The sequence below is a fragment of the Salvia splendens genome, chromosome 8 (assembly GCF_004379255.2).
Source record: "Salvia splendens isolate huo1 chromosome 8, SspV2, whole genome shotgun sequence".
NCBI lineage: Eukaryota > Viridiplantae > Streptophyta > Magnoliopsida > Lamiales > Lamiaceae > Salvia > Salvia splendens.
In genome coordinates, this window is record NC_056039.1 from 16,217,946 (window position 1) to 16,239,975 (window position 22,030).

A 22,030-nucleotide genomic window follows, 5' to 3' on the forward strand; every position below is an offset into this window, starting at 1 on the left:
CTGCCATTTACAGAGCTGAAACATCAAGTAAAAGTAAATAGGGGTAAAACTATCATTCTATTCGCCAAAACTATCATTTTATGTACATACCTACAAATAAGTAAAAGTATCATTGTATCAACTCAGAGTATCATTCTATCCGGCAAAACTATCATTCTATCCGGCAAAACTATCATTTTATATACATACCTACAAATAAGTAAAAGTATCATTGTATCAACTCAGAGTATCATTCTATCCGGCAAAACTATCATTCTATCCGCCAAAACTATCATTTTATATACATACCTACAAATAAGTAAAAGTATTATTGTATCAACTCAGAGTATCATTCTATCCGACAAAACTATCATTCTATCCGCCAAAACTCTCATTTTATGTACATACCTACAAATAAGTAAAAGTATCATTGTATCAACTCAGAGTATCATTCTATCTGGCAAAACTATCATTCTATCCGCCAAAACTCTCATTTTATGTACATACCTACAAATAAGTAAAAGTATCATTGTATCAACTCAGAGTATCATTCTATCTGGCAAAACTATTATTTTATGCAGTGTGAGTGAAAGAATGGAGCGAAATTCATAAATTAAATGAGGGAAATGACATATTTACCCCCGTGTCTTTTTTATGAAGTTCTAAGTTTGTGTGGTCCAGATTTGGTTATAGGGTTATTACGATATTTAGGGGTTGTCATATGATCACAACTCTCTCTCTCTTCTCTCTCTCTATATATATATATAAATAGGGGTGCATTATAATGATAACCTCAATTTCCGTAATAACCCTATAACTAAATCTGGACCACACATTTACGTAGTCTAGATTCAAACTTAGCTTTCCTTCATAAAAAAGGCGCAGAGGGTAAATATGTCATTTCGCTCATTTAATTTCTGAATTTCGCTCATGATAAAATTTACGTATTCAAATTTCGCTCATTTAAATACGTAAAATCTTATTTCCCATGATATAAAGATGTATGAGGTTCAGTTACACGTATGTATGTATATGGCGTCCGAGTCTTTTATATTGATGTGGATTGGTTGTGGACTAGATTCAACATGGATAGAGTAAATTGAATTGTGTTTTGACAGTCTGCATAATCGTGTGGATGCATAATAAATTCTTGTCAGTTATCATTTTATCAGTCAAAAGTATCATTTTATCAACTCAGAGTATCATTCTATCCAGCAAAACTATCATTCTATGCAATAAACCTAACATATATCATTTTATCAGTCAAAAGTATCATTTTATCAGCTCAGAGTATCATTCTATCCGACAAAACTATCATTCTATGCAATAAACCTAACATATATCATTTTATCAGTCAAAAGTATCATTTTATCAGTCAAAAGTATCATTCTATCCGGCAAAATTATCATTCTATGCAATAAACCTAACATATATCATTTTATCATTTTATCAGTCAAAAGTATCATTTTATCAACTCAGAGTATCATTCTATCCGGCAAAACTATCATTCTATGCAATAAACCTAACATATATCATTTTATCATTTTATCATTTTATCAGTCAAAAGTATCATTTTATCAGTCAAAAGTATCATTCTATACAATAAACCTAAGATATATCATTTTATCAGTCAAAAGTATCATTTTATCAACTCAGAGTATTATTCTATCCGGCAAAACTATCATTCTATGCAATAAACCTAACATATATCATTTTATCATTTTATCAGTAAAAAATATCATTTTATCAACTCAGAGTATCATTCTATCCCGCAAAACTATCATTCTATGCAATAAACCTAACATATATCATTTTATCATTTTATCAGTCAAAAGTATCATTTTATCAGTCAAAAGTATCATTTTATCAACTCAGAGTATCATTCTATCTGGCAAAACTAGCATTCTATGCAATAAACCTAACATATATCATTTTATCATTTTATCAGTCAAAAGTATCATTTTATCAACTCAGAGTATCATTCTATCCGGCAAAACTATCATTCTATGCAATAAACCTAACATATATCATTTTATCATTTTATCAGTCAAAAGTATCATTTTATCAACTCAGAGTATCATTCTATCTGACAAAACTATCATTCTATGCAATAAACCTAACATATATCATTTTACCATTTTACGTGATATTTGGCGAAATTCAGAAATTAAATGAGGGAAATGACATATTTACCCCGTGCTTTTTTTTATGAAGTAAATCTAAGTTTGAATCTCAACCACAAGATTAGAAAATATGTGTGGTTCAGATTTGGTTATAGGATTATTACGATATTTAGGGGTTATCATGTGATCACAACTCTATATATATATATATATTGAATTAAAATATTAATCAATAATATCTTTTGTATATATTCCTGTTTATCAAACTATTTATGTTTTGATAAAAGAATAAAATGAAATATATGGATGCACAATATACCCTAGTAACCCTACAATGTTTTAAAAACAGTAGAGGATCTGCCGCCATATGGACTATGACGTAATAGAATAGTTCTATTACGCCCTTCATACCAGCTAAGATGACGTATTAAATTGATTGTCGTATAGGGGAATTGTTTGGGGGTTATTATGGAGTATTAATTATTTGCTGTACTGGGACTTGTATTATTCATCTTCTCCAAATTAATATTCAGCCTTCACGTGACACTATAGGTCGCCTCTTTCTAGACAAAAAAAAAATATAAGACAAAAGGTTAAAAGAAAAAGAGAAATAACAAGAAAAATAGGAATTCGAAAATTGTTTTTAACCCATTATCAATAGGTATATAACCGTTAATAAGACTGAAAGAGTCATTAATATAGTATACTCCCTCCGTCTCATAGAAATATGTCATTTAGGGTTTGTACGAGTTTTAATGTATAATTTGGTAAAGTAAAAGAGAATGAGAAAAAGTAGTTGAAATTGTGTAGTGGGTGGTGTAACCCATAAATGATAAAGTAAAAGAGAAGGAGAAAAGTGTTGCCATAAATGGATATGGACTACTTGTATAGGACGAACGAAAAAGGAAATATGGCATATTTCTATGGGACGAAGGGAGTATAATATTTTAATAGAGTAGTGATAAAATGCAAACTCTATATATTGTATAAACTCTACACAATTATCTGAACCGTTAGAAAATGTCAACAGATGACAAAATAACATTAATATAAAATATTAACACGGTGTCTACACAATGTTAACATAGTATCAACCGTTGACACTAAGTTGACATTTTTTGTTGTTATTATTTTATCATCTGTTCACATTTTTTAACGGTTCAATTATAATTTGAAATTTGTACAATATTTAGAATTTGTATTTATTACCTCACTTGTTTATAGCTTTACCAAGATATGTTTCTCAATTTAATATGATAGAGCTAATAAAAATTCTCAAATAAAAAATACAGGATATAACATGAGTGCATTAGCATGATAACTCTAATTAGGATGACAACCTTAATAACTTTTCCGAGATAATCAAATATATCATTTTCAATAAAATATTATTGTATGTCGGACCTAATAAGGTCGTTTTTATTTTGTGTGAAAAATTTAATGGGTCGTGCAACTCGTACTAGTTTTATATAAACTGCGGCCACTTATAGAGTATTTAATTTTTCTCTTTCAAATCGCCAGTATTCATCCCAACGTAATCCTATTAATTTGAATGATTTATCCATGACATCCTATCAAAACACTACCTGTTATTTATTTATTTTTTATATCTGAAAGGTTAAAGAATTAACTGTATTACAAACCTAATGGTTAGGAATTTATGGAGCTTCTTGCTACGATAAAATGAAATAAAAAGGGAATGAAATAGAGATATGAATGGAATGAGGATGAGAATGCAATGGGGATTCCATTCTATTATTGTGCTTGATGAATGTAAGGAATACAAGTGGAATTGTATTGCTATTCCTTATCGATTTCTTTCCTATGCTTGGTAACACCAATAATATAGGAATGAAATGAAATATAAACAAATAATTATATTAAAATTTAATTTTAGTTTTTAATTAATCATTATTAGTGACCTATTACGTTGTAAATAATCAAATCTTAAAAATAAATATTAATCACAATTAACCTAAACAGTCTGTTATGGATATAGATTCACTATCAAAATTAGACATGCCCACCGGTTCCGGTTCCGGCGGTTAACCGCCGAACCGGAACCGGCGGTTCCGGTTCCGGAACCGGAACCGGCGCAATATTCCCGAACCGGAACCGTCGCAATTCGGTTCGCGGTCCGGTTCAGGTTCAAGATATTTCGAACCGGAACCGTCACCGAACCGGCGGTTCGGGACGGTTCGGAACCGGCGGTTAACCGTGGAACCGCCGGTTCCGGCGCTTAAATCGAGGCAGAGGGATGGGGGCCGGTGCTGATCTGCCAAACCGGTCGGAACCGCCGGTTTTTCGGCGGTTAACCGGCGGTTAACCGGAAAAACCGGCGGTTAACCGGCGGTTTTATTTCGGAAACCGGCGGTTTTGGCCCGGAAACCGGCGGTTCCGGCGGTTTTTTCCGCCAAAACCGCCGGTTTTGTGAAATTTCAAATTTTTTTTTTTTTTAAATTTCAAATTCGAATTCTTCCATTTTCCCCCTCATTTTTTTCTATAAATACCCCCCTCTATCCTCATTTACATTCACCCCACTCTTGTGTTAATAAGAGTTTCTCTCTTCAATCTCCCAATTCTCTCTCTTTGTCTCCAATTTCTCATTTGTGCTATTGTGATTCCATTTAATTACGCAAGTGCTACTCTTATTACGCATTGTTATACACTTATACAGTTATACTTGTTCCCGTAGTTCTATAAGTTGTCTTTCTTTCTCAATTACTAAAACAAAAAAAAATATATTATTCCATATTTCTACATTTCTACATACCATTCCAATATGTCTTCATCCCGAGAAGGTCGTGTTGATAAGGGAAAGGGAAAGGCCAAGAGGCCATCTCGGAGATCCGTTATTGATGAAATTTCTCAAATGAACATGGATGAGTGGCAGGTTAATATTTATTATCTACTAATTTCATTAATTTTGAGTTACATTTCATTATTGTTCATAATTTTATTTTGTATTTACAATACAAATATTATTTTGTAGGCTCGAGAAGAGCAAGATGTGGCACATGCTATTGCTCTCTCTCGCTCTCAATACCAAGGCGATGCTTATGTTGGTACCGGTAGTGGTGCTCCCGGTCGCGGTGCCTATTCCCAACAAAGTCCAAGTCCAACCCCTGTGAATGTTGATGAAGACGATGATGATGATGACGACGAGGAGGAGGGGGAGGAGGTAGAAGAGGTTCAAGAAATGCCACCCCCACCACCACCAAGGAGTCGGCGTGGTCGTAGTCGTGGACGTGGACAACCTCCTCAACCTCCTAGACCAGCTGAAAGGTCTTTAACCTCAAACATCTTCGTGAAACATTTCAAGAGGGTACAAGATAGTAACGATCCAAACACTTATAATGTGTATTGCAACTATTGCGAAAACGTATACACATTCCGAAAGGGTGGAGGGTACGGTACATTTACCAGTCACCTGGAGAAAGCGCATCCGGTCGAGTTTGGTATCGCTCCAACCCAAACTCAACTCAACTTTCAACATGGAGTCGGAAGTGGGACGACGGGTTCATCCCAAACATCAGGTATGTGTAGCAATACTCTTTTGAAATATGATCACAAAAATGCTCTTAATGTGATGTCTAGATTTGCCGTTATGAAACATTTTCCATTCAATGCTTTTGATAACGATGCTTTTGAGTCGAGTATGCGGCAAGTATATAATGCCGCTGCAAGAAAATTGAGTCGAACTTCAATGACGCGAGCCGTTGTTCGACAATGCATGGAAAAGAAGGCGCAATTAGGTACGTTTATTATTAACTTAGGGCATAAAGTTTCTATTTGTTCTGATGTGTGGACTGATTGTTTTTGTAAAAATTCGTATATGGGCATCACGGTGCATTTCGTTGATCACAGTTGGACTTTAAACAAACGTTTGATTGCATTTCGGGAATTTCCCGCACCACACACTGCACAAGCAATTGCTCAATTGATCATTCAAGTTTTGAATGAATTTCAATTGATCAATAAAATTTTTTCTATTGGTTTTGACAATGCTAGCGCTAACACTGCTAGCATAGATGATTTAATCCTAGCATGTTCTCCTGTTATTGATGGTAAATATTTCCATGTGCGATGTATTGCCCATATTTTGAATTTGTGTGTTCAAGATACCATCGATTTGTGGCAAAAGTATGTTGATCCTATTAGAACTGCTGTGAAGTTGATTCATAACAAAGCTCCTATTGGTAGAGCTTGGAAGAGATATTGTCATGGTAAGCAATGCAGGTACACCAACTTTCGTTTGGATGTTTCAACTCGGTGGAACTCGACATATGATATGTTGGAGTCGACTTTGAACCACATTGAGTATTTATGTGATTTTTTTAGAAGTTGTCCTCATGTTCCTTCTGATTTGATTTTGATACCCGCTTGTTGGGACCACAGCATGGATTTATTTCGATTATTCCGCGCTTTCAAAAATGCCACTGTTGAGTTATCCGGTGTTTATTATCCTACTTCTGTGCGCGTTTTGGAGCATTGCATGTATGTGGCAATTGGTTTTAAAACTTGTGTGAAAAATACTCAATTCGTTGAGTTGAAGGCTATTTTGTTTTACATGGTTGAAAAATGGTTAAAATATTTTTCACGTATTCCAAATGTGTTTTTGATTGCAAAATGCTTGGATCCAAAGTGGAAGTTGCATGGTGTTTATAAAATTTTAGACATGTACTATGGTTGTTTGCACGCTTTGGATTTTTCTCAACTCCGCGAAATGGGCTTGACAAGAGGAGAATGCTTCGAACTAAGTATTCCGGATGTTGATGAAATCAAACATAGGTTAGATAGTGCACTTCGTTCTCTCTACGCGGAATATGAAATGCGGTATAACACCGCTCACCAGGTACGTGCTCCTCCTAGTCCTTCTACATTTGATTTTGGTGGAGGGGATTTTTCCAATGTCATGATCGATCCCGACGTAGTATCACAATTGCAAGATCTATACGGTACTACAACCAATAGGACTAGAGCGACTAGTGAATTAGATATATATTTGGAATCGCGCTCTATTTTTCAAGATGCAGGTCTTCCTACTCAACAAATTGACGTCCTTAATTGGTGGGGAACACATGACAAAGAGTTTCCGATACTCTCCATCATGGCTAAGGAGATATTCGCCGTTCCCGCTTCCACCGTCGCCGTTGAACAAGCTTTTAGTGTCGGCGGTTGTGTCCTAGACGACAAAAGGAGCAATCTCTCCGCCAAGAACATGGAAGCCACTATGTTACTTGACGATTGGGCAAAGGCGGACATGAGAGCACAAGAGCCGGATTTCGACTTCCGTGTAGAGAGTGATGGTGAAGAATTTTCTTCCGATGGCGATGACGAGGTCAGAAGCGATAGCACTCAATATTAGCAATGAGTCGACGGGGGCGGTGAACGGTGAGCACTGCCGACCAAAAAGGTAAGCAAGGTAAGAGAACTACGTGGGCTTTGATTCCTCAATAAAATTGTGGATACGTAGGCACCTCAACTTAAATTTGAAAAGTTTAACTTCGAAAGTTTAAGTTGAGCTCAAGCCCTTTTCAAATTTTTTTTTTCCCCCCTATTTCATAGATCATTCAGGATGCGACTAAGTTGTACTTGAAGATCATTAAAATATATTCCCCATTTGATAAATATCAAATGCGGAATATATTTTAATGATCTTCAAGTACAACTTAGCCGCATCCTGAATGATCTATGAAATTTTTTCTCGGAATCAACCTTTTTTTCTTGCAAAATGTTGCCCATTTTCTAAGCAAACACATATCAGCACGCTATATACACATTGCTGCATTTCTAATAGGGGCAATTTGATCTTCCAAAGCAATCAATGCATCTCGAACACACATAGTCAGAACATTATTCAAGCATCTAGCATGGAAAAAATCAGAACAAACTATCTATTATTAGTACTAATTTTTTCCATGCTAGATGCTTGAATAATATTCTGACTATGTGTGTTCGAGATGCATTGATTGCTTTGGAAGATCAAATTGCCCCTATTAGAAATGCAGCAATGTGTATATAGCGTGCTGATATGTGTTTGCTTAGAAAATGGGCAACATTTTGCAAGAAAAAAGGGTTGATCCCAAGGTAAGAGAACTACGTGGGCTTTGATTCCTCAATAAAATTGTGGATACGTAGGCAACTCAACTTAAATTTGAAAAGTTTAACTTTGAAAGTTTAAGTTGATCTCAAGCCCTTTTCAATTTTTCCTTTTTCCCCCCCATTTCATTTTTTTTTAATTTACCTTCCGAGTCCGACGAGGCGACGAGCCGACGACACTTGTAAATTATATTACATTGTTGTATGTTGTTGTATTGTATACTTATGTATTGTAAATTGTAATGTATCGTTGTCCGTTACAACTCAAAATCAATAAAATTTATTTCATTTTCTCCTTATTCGTCTTATTTGTGCTTGAATTATGCATTGTCTTGTTCCGATTTGTTGTATAAAGCCAAATTTCAAATTTTTAAAAAAATAAAAATAAAATAATTGAACCGGCGAAACCGCCGGTTCAAAAACCGGAACCGCCAAAACCGCCGGAAAACCGGCGGTTCCGAACCGGAACCGGAACCGCCCGGTTTTCGAACCGGAACCGGAACCGTGAAATAGCCTCACGGTCCGGTTCCGGTTCCGCTTCCGCCAAAACCGGAACCGGCGGTTCCGAACCGGAACCGCCGGTTTTCGAACCGTGGGCAAGTCTAATCAAAATACAGAACTTTGTAGACAAAAAACAGAAATTCATAGGCACATCATTAAATCACCATAACCTAAAACGATTGAAAGAATTAGGTTTGTACGTGAAGTGACTTGGGCTCGATTATTTAACTGGCTAATATCTTTCTTTTTTTTGTATTAGTAGGAGCAATATTTTGAGCTTTAATATATTTTGCCTAAATTTCAAATTTTAAAATTTTTAATTAGGTCATATGATTTTTTGTGCTATAATTTGGTACTATATAAATATTGAAATACTTTGAATTACTTTCTAAAAATTAAAAAAAATGTCTCGTATCAATAAATATTGTGTATAGTGAGTGTAGTATTTGGATTTTTTTTCAATAATTTAAAATTCCAAAATTATCATAAAAATTAAAAATGGTAAATTAAGATGATATTGAAAGGAAATATAATATAATATAATATAATATAATATAATATAATATAATATAATATAATATAATATAATATAATATAATATAATATAATATAATATAATATAATATAATATAATATAATAATCTAATATAATATAATATAATATAATATATCTATGTAGTAGAATTTTGTTAAGATTTAAATTTAAAAAAAAAGTATTTCTTAGCTAAATGGATGGAATGGTTGTTTCCATGTAGAATGAAATGGTGATTCCTAAGAAAAATATACACCAATCAAAGAATGGAATGGAGGTAGGAATGTCATTCCATTCCAGTTCATACCAAGTAGTGCCTTGTGATGGAATGGAATGGGGGAATGGAATGACATTCCTACCTCCATTCCTTTGCTTGGTAAGTTTTTTTCTTAGGAATCACCATTCCATTTGGAATGGCCATTCCATTCTACATGGGAATAGCCATTCCATCCATTTAGCTAAGGAAATGGTCATTCCATTCCATTTCATATTCCTTTCTTCTTATTTTTAATTTTAACAAAATTATATAAATATTATTTTATATTATATTTAAATTTAATATCATCACAATTTTATAATAAAATTTTAAATTTTTTAATAATTGAAAAATCCACACACACACTACACATATTTCACACACTACACACATTTCATATATTTCACAACTACACACACTTCACACATTTCACACACTACACACATTTCACACACTACACACAGTTTACACACTACACGCAGTTCACACACTACACGCACTTCACATACTACACACACACTATACATAAAAAATACACACACTGCACAAGAAATAAACACACTACACAAAATATACACATACACATTGTACACACATTACACACACTTACAAATTTTACACGAAATACACACTTCACATAATCTAAAATTTCAAATTTAGTTCAGTTTTTTTGTTTGATTCAGTTTAAACTTTTGAAAAATTTCAGTTTTTCGATTCAGTTCGGTTTGGATAAAAAAAAAATCTAAAAACTGAAAAAAAAATATTCAAAAACAGGATGCTTGAAATGTGAGTAGTGTTTGTAGTGTGTGAAATGTGTAGTGTGTGTATAGTGTGTGAAATGTGTAGTGTGCGTGAAGTGTGTGTAGTGTGTGAACTGTGTGAAGTGTGTGTAGTGTATGTAGTGTGTGAAATGTGTGAAGTGTATGAAATGCGTGAAGTGTGAGGAATGTGTGAAATGTGCATAGTGTGTGAAGTTTTAAACATATTTCTATATTGATTTGTAGTTATTAAACATATGAATGAAATCAATCAAAGAATAATAATTTCATTCCTTTTGCATTCCTTTTGCATTAATTGTGTTTACCAAATGATTTGTCGATCAAAACCAATGATAATACGTGACAATGTTTAAGTTACCAACTGGAGTACTTACTAAGATTGTCTCGCAATTTTTTTTTAATTGATGGAGTATTGTTTACAATAAAAAAATCATAAGTGATTTGTCGATCAAAACCAATGATGATACGTGACAATGTTTAAGTTACCAACTGGAGTACTTACTAAGATTGTCTCGCAATTTTTTTTTTAATTGATGGAGTATTGTTTACAATAAAAAAAATCATAATTTAATCGATCGTGAACTTATTTCATTTTTAAAAAAATAGGCGTCATCTATTTCACTTTTTAGATAGAGAGAGTTGTAAACAGAACACAAACCGTCACCAGTTTCGACCTGTATAATTACATAATGGTAGAAGGATTGAACAATCATGTGGCTGTAGTTTAGTGGTAAGAATTCCACGTTGTGGCCGTGGAGACCTGGGCTCGAATCCCAGCAGCCACATATATATTCCTTTTTAATTGACATTTTTGAGAAATAATTGTTCATTTTTTATTAGAGTTTTTGCAATTTAAAAGAATAAAACCTCGTTCTGGTGAGGTTAATATGAGATTTCATGTTACATATAAAATCTCAAAATTTACTGTACAGCATAGTCTATACGAATTGAACAAATGAAGTGACATATATAAGCTGAAAATGTGATTCAGTAATTACACCGATTTCAACCTCTTCCAAAATGTCAAATCAAATGGTTGAATAGGCTTGTAACTCGGAACTTGGTTAAATAAACCTCGATGACCAAATTTTATACGACCAAAAATTAGTTTACTTAAGAAAAAATCGATTTATTTATGCATTTAATTAAAATATATGGGCGCATATATTGTACATGGAACGTGCATAATATTGTGATTATATATAATTAAAATAGTATAACCTTTTTTAGTTGTATAAAATTTGGTTGTTTATTCTCACTCAACTTGATTACTAGGAAATTATTTCGAACCAATTGCATGATTACAATAATGATGGCGATAATTAAATACTACAAAATCAGGAAAAGTGATGATGGTGATTATGATATTGTAAGTCATAATATTGTCTTTCTCGTGTAAGTTCCATTTAACAAAATTCCATTCAAAGCAGTTTTATACTACATGCTCTGGAATATTTTGATGTATGCAAGATTTAATCTGGATTTTACATGAAGATAAAATTTAGTAATGGGAGAAATAGCTGTAAATCAACATTATGTTTAGGCTATTTGATGTTTCCCGGTTCAAAATAAGACAAAAATGGGGTTGAATTAGGACAATAGTACTATTGTGAAATTTCACACGGTTAGGTTTGTAAAATTATATCTCAAAATTAAATATATATTATGTTTGGTTCATGAGATTGAATCTTACAACTTAATCCTACATAAATAATAATAATGTGATAATTAGTCATAATTACTCACTCCAATTAAAATAATTTCACAAATTAATACTAGATAGATAGTCATATGATAATTAGTCATGACTGTTAGGGATCGGTGGTGTACACCCGAACTCCACATTAGTATGATATCGTCCGCTTTGGGCAAAGCCCTCACGGTTTTGCTTTTGGGGTACTCCCCAAAATGCCTTATACTAATGGAGTTGGGATAGCCCTTATATATACTTGCAACTCTTATTTATGCTCCAATGTGGGAATTGTTTGCTCTCACAATCCTCCCCTCAAACCAAGACTACCAGACCAAGACCACATGTACACCCCATGTTACACGTCACAACATGTCTTGGTCGAGCTCACATAGAGACATTGGAGAACTTGCAAGCGCAATTCACCGAACCCGAGCCACACGGGCCCAGCCCTGAACCAGGGCTCTGATACCACTGTTGGGGATCGGTGGTGCACACCCGAACTCCACATTAGTATGATATTGTCCCATTTAGGCAAAGCCCTCACGGTTTTGCTCTAGGGGTACTCCCCAAAAGGCCTCACTAGTGTCGAGTTCGAGTGTGCACCACCGATCCCCAACAGTGGTATCAGAGTCCAGGTTCAGGGGCTTGGCCTGTGTGGCTCGGGGTTCGATGGATTGCGCTTGCAAGTTCTCCGATGTCTCTGTGTGGGCTCGACCAAGACCTAGGACGTGACATGTGACCTGTGTATGATCTTGGTCTGGTGGCCTTGGGTTGGGCTGTGACATGTGCGTGATCTTGGTCTTGGTCTGGTGGTCTTGGTTTGAGGGGAGGATTGTGGGAGCAAACAATTCGCACATTAGAGAATGAACAAGAGTTGCAAACATATATAAAAGGGCTACCCCAACTTCATTAGTATGAGGCCTTTTGGGGAGTACCCCAAGAGCAAAACCGTGAGGGTTTTGCCCAAAGTGGACAATATCATACTAACGTGGAGTTCGGGTGTGCACCACCGATCCCCACAATAACAACCTTATAACAGCTAAACGAATCTAATACACTGAACAAGTAACACACGAAGATTATTTAGCTAATTTCAAAGCAATATCAGGACTGATAAAAAGAGATTTCTAATAATCTATCCATCCCAAGCTACTTTCTCTTTATTTCATTTGCTACTTGCATCATTTACTTTATTCTTTCTCATATTCTATTCTCTCTTTACTGTTGTTAGTTTGACTTCAAAACAACCCACAAACCAAACTCCATATTATTGTATGGTAGTAATACTAAAAGAAATTCAACAGGACTGCATATAACATATTCATCCAAGTCCAGTCAAGAATATATCATCGTCAGTTAGCAAGCTCATGAGTAGCTAGCAACAAGGCAAGTTTTCCCTTGACAACAAGAAGTTGCAAGTCGAATATATCGAAGCAGCAGCAGCCCTCACAGCTAAATCCTTGTCCGAATCTTCCACAGCTCCCGATCTGCATTTTCAAGAGTTTAGCGAATAACTGCTTCTGGCTTTGATTTAACATGAAAGATACCATTGCTCGGTCACACGGATGTCATGCTAAATCTACCTAAGTACACATATTGCAGATTGTTAAAACTTACCTGTTGTGAGGAAGTGCCTGCTCCGAAGGGCAATGCAAAGCATTTGCGCTCAGACCGATTTCACAATGTGACTGCATTTCCTTCACTTGGTTCAACCAATTCTCCTGATAATATTCGAAGGGAGACTAATAAGTGATCATATATAGCTCTTATGACGAGGATATAACACAGTAACTTTATACACGAATGGTCAAAAGCCGTGCATTTGTGAAGAACATAATCGATCCAAAGAAATAAAGCAATGATTCAGATCACACATGCTAGGAGGAAAATAACTATAATTCATCAATTATTGATAGCATAGCATAAGTGCAGAGAAGGAATCCACGATAACTAGGCAATGTTCAAATATACATCCAATCAGACAGAACGACAAATATGTTAAATCACCGAAATACAAACAAGATAGCCGAGTAAGATGGGAATGCCTGAAAGCAGTTGTAAATATAGATCCCAAACATGTATGCGGTCTATGCATGATTATTCTAGTACATATACGAAATCTCACCAGATGGCCCTCTTCTTCAGAAAGTGCTTTATCCATTTTCCCAAATAGAGTGCTCCATCTATCAGAGTGAGCATCAGCAGTAGAATTTATCATTTGTAAATCATTTTCTTTTTCAGACGAAAACTCTCTGGATATTAGGAGGGGCAATTCTGTGGTAATAACCGCACGAACTCTTTTTTTACTCCGTCTTAGTGCTGCATGTAGAACCAATCTCGATTAGAACATATATCGAAAACCTAAACAGCCACTATGAAACTTAATTTTATTGAAAAGAAAAACCCTGCCTGCAAGACGCCCTCTTATATCTTGATGTAGAAGTTCCAACCATTGTAAAGCTATATTCGCAGCTGAAAACAAAACAAAATCCACATCAGCTATAGAGTATTGAAATGTTTAACTAGCTAAGACTGAAGGTGTGATGCAAGCTCGTGCTAAAAGCATCACCTCATTGAGCCTCGAAACTAACATATCTCAAACCACGGAATCAAAGGAAGAACATACGTAAACAACCTTTTAGAGAAAGTGAAGTAACGCTGCTAATGTTTGCAGATTCATCACTCGACAAGCAACTGGCATTCTCCATGCCAATTGCTACAGATGACGTCCTTGCGTACCCCATATGTGATTCACCATCGCCTCTTGTGATCCCCATATTTGGATATACTGATTTCGAGAAAAAAGCATAATCACTCATCTGCCTTCTTCCTAGTAAAGCATCTCCACGATCAAACCCAGAGATCTGCTCTCCTGAACCACGCACATTTATAGCTTCTCTTCTATCAGAGAGTTCATTAATTTGATTACGTCTCTTGCTTCCTGAAAGTAGACTTTCGTCCTTTTCTGATCTCACTAACGCCTCGATAATAGAGTGAACCTGTTTACTGTTTCTCACATGGTTAATGATCCCGGGATTAAGCCCATTAAGCAAACCACTCGGTGCAGCAACTCTTGCAAATCTATCAACCTGTTCTTTCATTGCACGTTCAATTTTCTTCTTCATTACATCGTTGCTAGATTTCTTCCTCCCACGCGTCTTCGACAGGGTACCCGGTGGAGCTCCATAAGGCGCAGACAAGTAATTATTTTGTTTCAAGCCCTTCCAGACTCTCATTGGATCCTTTGTATCCATCGGGCCTACTGAACTGACACAGTCCGAGTCCTCCCTTGACATCAAATGCTTGTTCATTTTACAAGGATAGATGGACTCATTGATAGAACTCGAAACAGCCGCAGCATTTAGGTCCAAATCAAACCCTCTAGCCTTAGTTATGACATCTTCCTTCTCCGACACAACCACATAACTGGTGGAGCCAACATGAACATTCAGATCAAGCACTCTCGAATCCGGAATTGCTGAATTGTTTGGTCTTCCTGTTTGAGCTCAATCATTTTCATGTTTTAGTACTAATTTAATCTAACAAATGGCAAAGAGTTCAATAAATTGTTCACTTAAATCATAACAAACAAACAAAAGAGGGGAAGTAATTGATTCTATCAAATGCAAAAGGTTAATCTTAATCAGTAAATACAATATCCAAATCCAAATAAAACAGTAAAATTAGTTGAAGAAAATACAGCAACAAATATACCTTCGGCCTGAAAAACTGGTTCAAGATCGCTCATTTTAACACTCTTTTGAGAAGTTTCGGATGTTTCTTGAATTTCAATGCTACCCCTTTTCTGTTCCAATCAAATCATAACCAAAAGCTCGATTAAAACAAATATCAATTTTGAAGAAAAAGAAAAATCCAACCTTTGATTCAGATCTGTGGTTTGGAGACTGATTATGAACGCAACCCTCACCATCCATGAAATGGTTAACTTAATTGAAAAGATCTGTCAGTTTAATTGCTAGATTTTGATAGCCGCCTCTTTTTGAGAAAAACCTCAAATTCAAACTGAAAGGTTTCAGCTTTAATCAGCCGGAAAAGGGAAATGACTGCAAAATTGAAAAAAGGAGTGAGAGGAAAAGAAGGCGGATGGATTAAAAGGTTTGTTGATTAAGGTATTCAGTGGCAAAATTTGAAAATAAGTCAACAGGGTTACGACTGTATCTCTCTTCTTCAGGAGATGTGTATTGGATTTGAATTGCAGAGGAAGCGCGCTGAGAAAAAAAATAAGCGCTTTGCAAACTGCATTTGGATCTAATTGTTTAATTATGATTTTTTTGTTTTATTTGTTTTTGCTAATAAAAAATATTCCCTTGCAACATAAAGTTTGTCACATTTTTTCATTTCCATCTGTCCCATCAAAATTTTCACATTTCACTTTTTCCCATTTTTAGTAGTAGACCTCATATTTTGCTAAATCATTACTGTTCACATTTTATTATAAAACTAGTATATAAAAGTAATACTCACATTTTACCAACTTTTTCAACTCGCCTTCCATTACATTTCCATAGTCTAAGTGTGAGAAGTTAAGGGTTTGTTTCTTTGGAGCATGTTTTCTTTGTTTTGTTTGTTTTGTTTTCTATGTCGCATGCATGTTAGCTCACACTTAGCCCATTGCATGGTCTAAGTGTGAGGAGTTTGTATATATGTGTTTGTGGTTATGTTTTGTTGATCTCTGTATAGGTGATAAAACCTCTCTCACTTAGCCTATTCCATAGTCTAAGTGTGAGAAGTTTTTGTTTTAGTTTTGCTGTTTGTTGTCTGTGTGCCATCGTACTGGCCATTACCTTTTCCACTTCACAGCCTTATCTGAGGGCAGACACTTGTGAAGTGAGAGGGGGGACGCAATGGCCAGTAGGATGTATGTATATATGTGTAGTCTTTGTGTTTGTGCTTTTGTTTTGTTTTGTTAGGTCTAGTTTTATGTTGTGTGTGATTGGGCTTAAAACTCAACCGTCTTGAGCTGAAGGTGAGGGGAATTGAGGGAGATAGGACATGCTGGAAAACCTCAACCATCCCCGTTAGTACCTCCTAGTCAGGATAGATGAGGTGAGTATGAGAGAAAAGCCCATACTTAGAGCCAAACACGAAAGCCCTCTAAAAATGTGAGTTATAAGCCTTAAAGTGGAACCACTTTCCACATATATTGGAAAGAAAAGAGAGGCTGCCACAATTCGCCTAGGGTGAAGTGATCACGGGTAGCAAATACTGAAGGCAGTAGGAACCCCCCCCCCCCGTTTAAAAAAAAAAAAAAAAAAAAAAAAAAAACCGCCTTTAGAACCCTTTCTTCTTAACCTTTTATATACCCAGATAAACACCCCAGCCGACTGGGACTGTGTAAGGCATGAAACAAATGGAGCTTACTGGCCAGGAAGAAGTGCGGAAAAGCAGAAACTAGCTGGGCGAAAAAGTTAGAAGAAAATCGACCAGGGAGTCATTCCCAGTCCAAAAAAGAGAAGAAGGAATAAGGGTGGCGAAGCCACGAAGGAACGAAAAAAAAAAAGAGGGAACCGAGAAAATGAAGAAAATGGTCAGAAAGATTTGACCACAAAAAAGAGATGAATGAAGGAATAAGGGTGGCGAAGCCACAAGATGCTACTGACCAGTGGAGACCAAAGCCAGAAGCGCCAACTAAAGAAACATCCACCGAAAACATTACAAGCCAACAACCCTGTTACAAGCCTATAAGTCCTTCAGTAGCCGCTCGTGGAATCTAAGTCCGAAGCAATTGTGGTGAGCATAATGAGAGAATGCAGTCCTAACATTCCTGGTGAGGTATGAGTGACTGAGCGAACCTAGTGTTGGGCCGAGAGTGTGGGCGATCTTGACAAACAGATATACTGACTGGAAGAGAAAAGGGGGGTGGCAGAAGTTCAAGGCTGTCTAAGGCCGGACTGCACCTGATCCAGAGGGGAGGGATGGTTGAAAATATAGCCCGATCTATGTGTTTTCAGTCTTTTCTGTGTTTATGTTTCTCTGTGTTTGTTTGTGTTTTTCTTTGCGTCATAGTTTAGAGTCTAAGTTAAGTAGAGTCGGTCAGGGGAGTAACCAGGCTAGAATTCGACTTATTCTTTTCTTTGTTTGTTCTTCACGCTTGAGGACAAGCCTGTGGTAAGTGTGAGCAGTTTGATAAGTCGTATTCTAGGCCTTGGTTACGGGTCAGTATGATGTGCTTAATTGATTATATTTGCAAAACAGTTGTTTAAAGTGTGCAGGTTAAGCATTCTAGCCAGTAGGGAAGTTTCGGAATGTTCAGGTGAAGGAGGCGCCAGCATGATCTCATACTGATCAGTATTCGTGCTAAAACGGCTTGAGATGGAGAAGACGGATAGCTGGGACGGATTACCCACAATTAAGGGCAAAGAAGTCAAATTGCAACGAGGATTTACCCTAAAATCAAGGGTAGCCTCCCTATAAAAAGAAGCCAAATTGGAGAGAGAAATATACACATTCACTCATTCACCACCATCTTTAGGTAGAAAGTTTTCTCGGTAGTTGCAGTCTTTCAGCCGTGTCCCGCTTCTTGCCTCGCCGTAGCCATGATCACTTGACGTTCAGATGTTCCCAGAATTCCAGTCATCGTCCATTCCAGCCAGCAAGATCGTAGTTTAGAGTCTCATCGCCCGGAGTGGCAAACCACTTTTACATTGCTTTCGTAGTTTTAAATTTCTCGCTTTCCTTACGTTGGATCTTGTTTGCCTTTGGATATTTTCTGCTTTTGAAGTACTTTGTTGAAGATCCGAACGTGTTTATGCTATGAAGTTGATTTCCGTTTCGTTTATTGTGGTGTTTCTTTATTCCCTTGCCTAGTTAGCTTAGATCTAAAGTTTCTCGGTGTTTAAAGTGCTGAATCTCTCAATTCCGTTTACGTAACAAATTTCTTTAGGATAGATAAACAAGTACTGTTTGATCGGAAAGTAGATCGTTGCATGCAAAGCTTAGTTTTAATTTCTGAATCGTTCTTTCATGTTGACCAGTATGCAGAAGTCCAGTTTCAGTGTTTGATTTCAGATTTGATTTCTTAGTTTTGGATCTGTGTTTGTGAGTTGTTAATCTGAGTTTTCCGTGTTGAATCTGGAATTGTTATCTGAATTTTGGAAGTGTTTGTTGAAGAAGATGATGTCTATTTCAATTGGAGGGGACCACTTACTTTTCGAGATGCTTTTGCTTTTGTCCTTCACTTTTAGTTAAGCCCTGTCAGCCTAGTCATCAAACTTCCACTACACTCTGAATATTCTGTTTAGCCCAAAATAGAAACCCGTACCTTCCAAATATTTTCTGTTACAAAATTGTCTCCCCATTCCACGTACACAGTTACACTCCAAATGTTTTCCTTACCGTCTGACCAGTAGAACACCTCCTTTAAGTTCCAGCCTAGGTAGAAACTCAACCCAAGCGTGGTAGCTAACCAAATCTTCCAATTGTCACCGCGGTAGTTTAAGAACGCACCATCTCTGTGGGATTCGACCCTTACCACCACTATACTGATCAGTAGAAGTGGGTTGAGGAATCTTTGAAACCAAGGTCTAGGTTAGTTAGGATCTCTATCCTGATCAGTAGGATATATCCTTGCTTGAACGACACCTACGCACCCAGGTCCTTTCAAAGGTGTTAGACAGCGGGTTTTACTGGCCTACATTGCATAAGGATGCGTTCGAATTCTGTCAGAATTGTGAAAGGTGTCAACAGACTGGGAGAATCTCCAAAAGAGATGAAATGTCGCAGGTCCATGTGATCGTTTGTGAGATTTTCGACGTCTGGGGAATGGACTTCATGGGTCCATTTCCATCTTCATATGGGAAGGCATACATACTTGTGGCGGTGGATTATGTTTCGAAATGGATAGATGCCAAGGCTACTACCTCTTGCGAAGTCGGTGAGGTGGCCAAATTTCTTAAGTCTAATATTTTTGGTAGGTATGGAGTGCCTAGGGCTGTTATTTCAGATCAAGGAACTCACTTCCGGAACCGAACAATTGAAGCTTTGATGAAAAAATATGGAGTCCACCACAGGTTGTCCACACCATATCATCCTCAGACTAACGGCCAGGCGGAAATATCAAATAGGGAGATCAAAGCAATACTAGAGAAGACGGTGAATCCGTCAAGGAAAGACTGGAGTAAGAGGCTCGATGAAGCATTATGGGCTTACAGGACAGCATATAAGACGCCGATTGGGATGTCTCCGTACAGGTTAGTGTTCGGAAAGATGTGCCACTTACCAGTGGGACTGGAGCACAAGGCATACTGGGCGGTCAATGAGATTAACATGAATCCTCGAGCTTGTGAGGAAGAGAGGAAATTGCAGCTCCAGGAGTTGGAAGAATTGAGGCTCGAGTCTTACGAGTCCGCGATGTGGTACAAGGAAAAGACTAAGCTCTGGCATGATAAGAATCTCCGGACCAAGGAACTACGAGTTGGGCAGAAAGTTCTCCTGTTCCAATCCAGGCTGAAGCTAATGCCTGGAAAGCTAAAGTCCAAGTGGATCGGACCATATACTGTCATTGGCCTTCGCGCAAATGGAGCAGTAGAGATCCAAGGAGGCTCCTCGAATTCTGTACCTTTCCTCGTCAATGGTCATCGTGTGAAGGTATTTCGGGATAACTCGGAGCTGTGTGTAGTGGATGAAGTGCCTCTACGCGCACTCTCTGATATCGCCTAACCAGTCTAGGAAGGAAGTGTTCTTGAAGAAGTCTTGGGTCAAGTAAACTGAGAAGTTTTTTTTACCCATGCCCTGACCCAGGGAATCTCAAGAATACTTGACAGAAAGTGTAAATATTTAATTGCTTTCCTTAAATCAAGAAAACCCAAACAAATCAGAAAAAAATAATCTCCCAAAAATATTTTCGAAATCCCAGACTCCTTAAGGAATTTATCTTCATACTATCATATCCTTGACCTGGGAGTCTGGCGTTTTATTTTTTTTTCAATTTCACGTTTTTCTAAGTGTGATATTGCATAGAGTATTCACATGGGGCATGGAGTTGAGAAGTAGAATTTTGGAGGGAGTTGACACCGGTTCGAATTTCAAAAGGAAACTTAATGAGGAGACGTACGGACGCTCGCGTCACGCCTGCAACCGCTTGCAAAACCGTCCTCTCCCATACCTACAGGCTATAACCGTGTTTTCTCTTTTATTTTCCATATCATACTCACTCTCTCCACACAAAAAATTCCCAAATTTCTTCTCGCAAAATTCTCTCTCTCTAACCCTAATCAACAAATTTTTTTTCTTCCAAGTTCTTACGAATTCTACAGATTTCGCCATGGAGAACACACAAAACACAGGAAGCACCTCTGGATCCGCCGAATCCAACGCAACATCGTTCATGGCCGATCTATTGCAGAAACTTGGGGGGCCATAGGAGGCGATGAAGGCGATCGCCATGTTCACCACTATGATGGGAACCGCAAACACTGCTTTGACCACGGCCGACCTCTACTTCACTTGGTGTATGGCCAAGGGAGTCCGTGTACACCTGGGCTACTGGCTGGCCTAGGCTTGCCATCAAATGGTCGCCAACCCTTCCAGACACATGTATACATGCCATCTCCTAGGGGCCTATCTGCAACGCAACGTGATTCTAAAGATAGCCAAATCTTGCCGTGATGTGGAGATGTGCTTGCCCACAGAAGTTTTTAATGTCGATTACTTTTTTAACAAGGGGCTTTTATATATGCATGGGAAGGAGGTTTGTTTTTATGAGGTCGGCAGGTCGGAAATCCAGGTGAAGCAGGACCCAGGAAGTGTGGAGGCAGGAGCCCAGGTTGGAGTCGACGAGATGCGAACGGAGGTGGGATGGATGAGATCGAAGATCAAGATGGTTCGAGAGGAGATTGTGGCCCTACGGGGTATTGGAAAGGACAGTGTCGAGGTTGAGGACGTACGGAAAGATGTTGCAGGAGTAAAGAAGGAAGTCACAGGAGTAAGGAAGAAGGTAACCGAGGTAAGAGTGGAAGTCAGGAAAGTCAGAGAGGAAATTGTGGCCCTCAAGGGGCGTATTACTGATCTTGTGGCAACGTCGTCTAAGCACACTGAGAGGATAGC

The 22,030-nt window shown here is 37.2% G+C and overlaps 1 protein-coding gene and 1 non-coding gene across 2 annotated transcripts; one reads left to right on the forward strand and one right to left on the reverse strand.

The window, feature by feature from the left end:
• Window positions 1-10,985: 10,985 nt before the first annotated feature.
• On the forward strand, window positions 10,986-11,057 carry TRNAH-GUG. The gene has a single exon. It is a non-coding gene; the product is annotated as a tRNA-His (tRNA).
• Window positions 11,058-13,218: 2,161 nt separating this feature from the next.
• Window positions 13,219-16,198, reverse strand: LOC121743126. Its single transcript, XM_042136316.1, has 7 exons — window positions 15,844-16,198; window positions 15,680-15,770; window positions 14,601-15,461; window positions 14,375-14,437; window positions 14,091-14,284; window positions 13,583-13,686; window positions 13,219-13,452 (listed from the first exon to the last, which is right to left on the reverse strand). Exons 1-7 carry the CDS (start codon window positions 15,898-15,900, stop codon window positions 13,341-13,343), a joined length of 1,482 nt encoding a protein of 493 aa, XP_041992250.1. The 5' UTR covers window positions 15,901-16,198; the 3' UTR covers window positions 13,219-13,340.
• Between the last annotated feature and the right edge of the window lie 5,832 nt (window positions 16,199-22,030).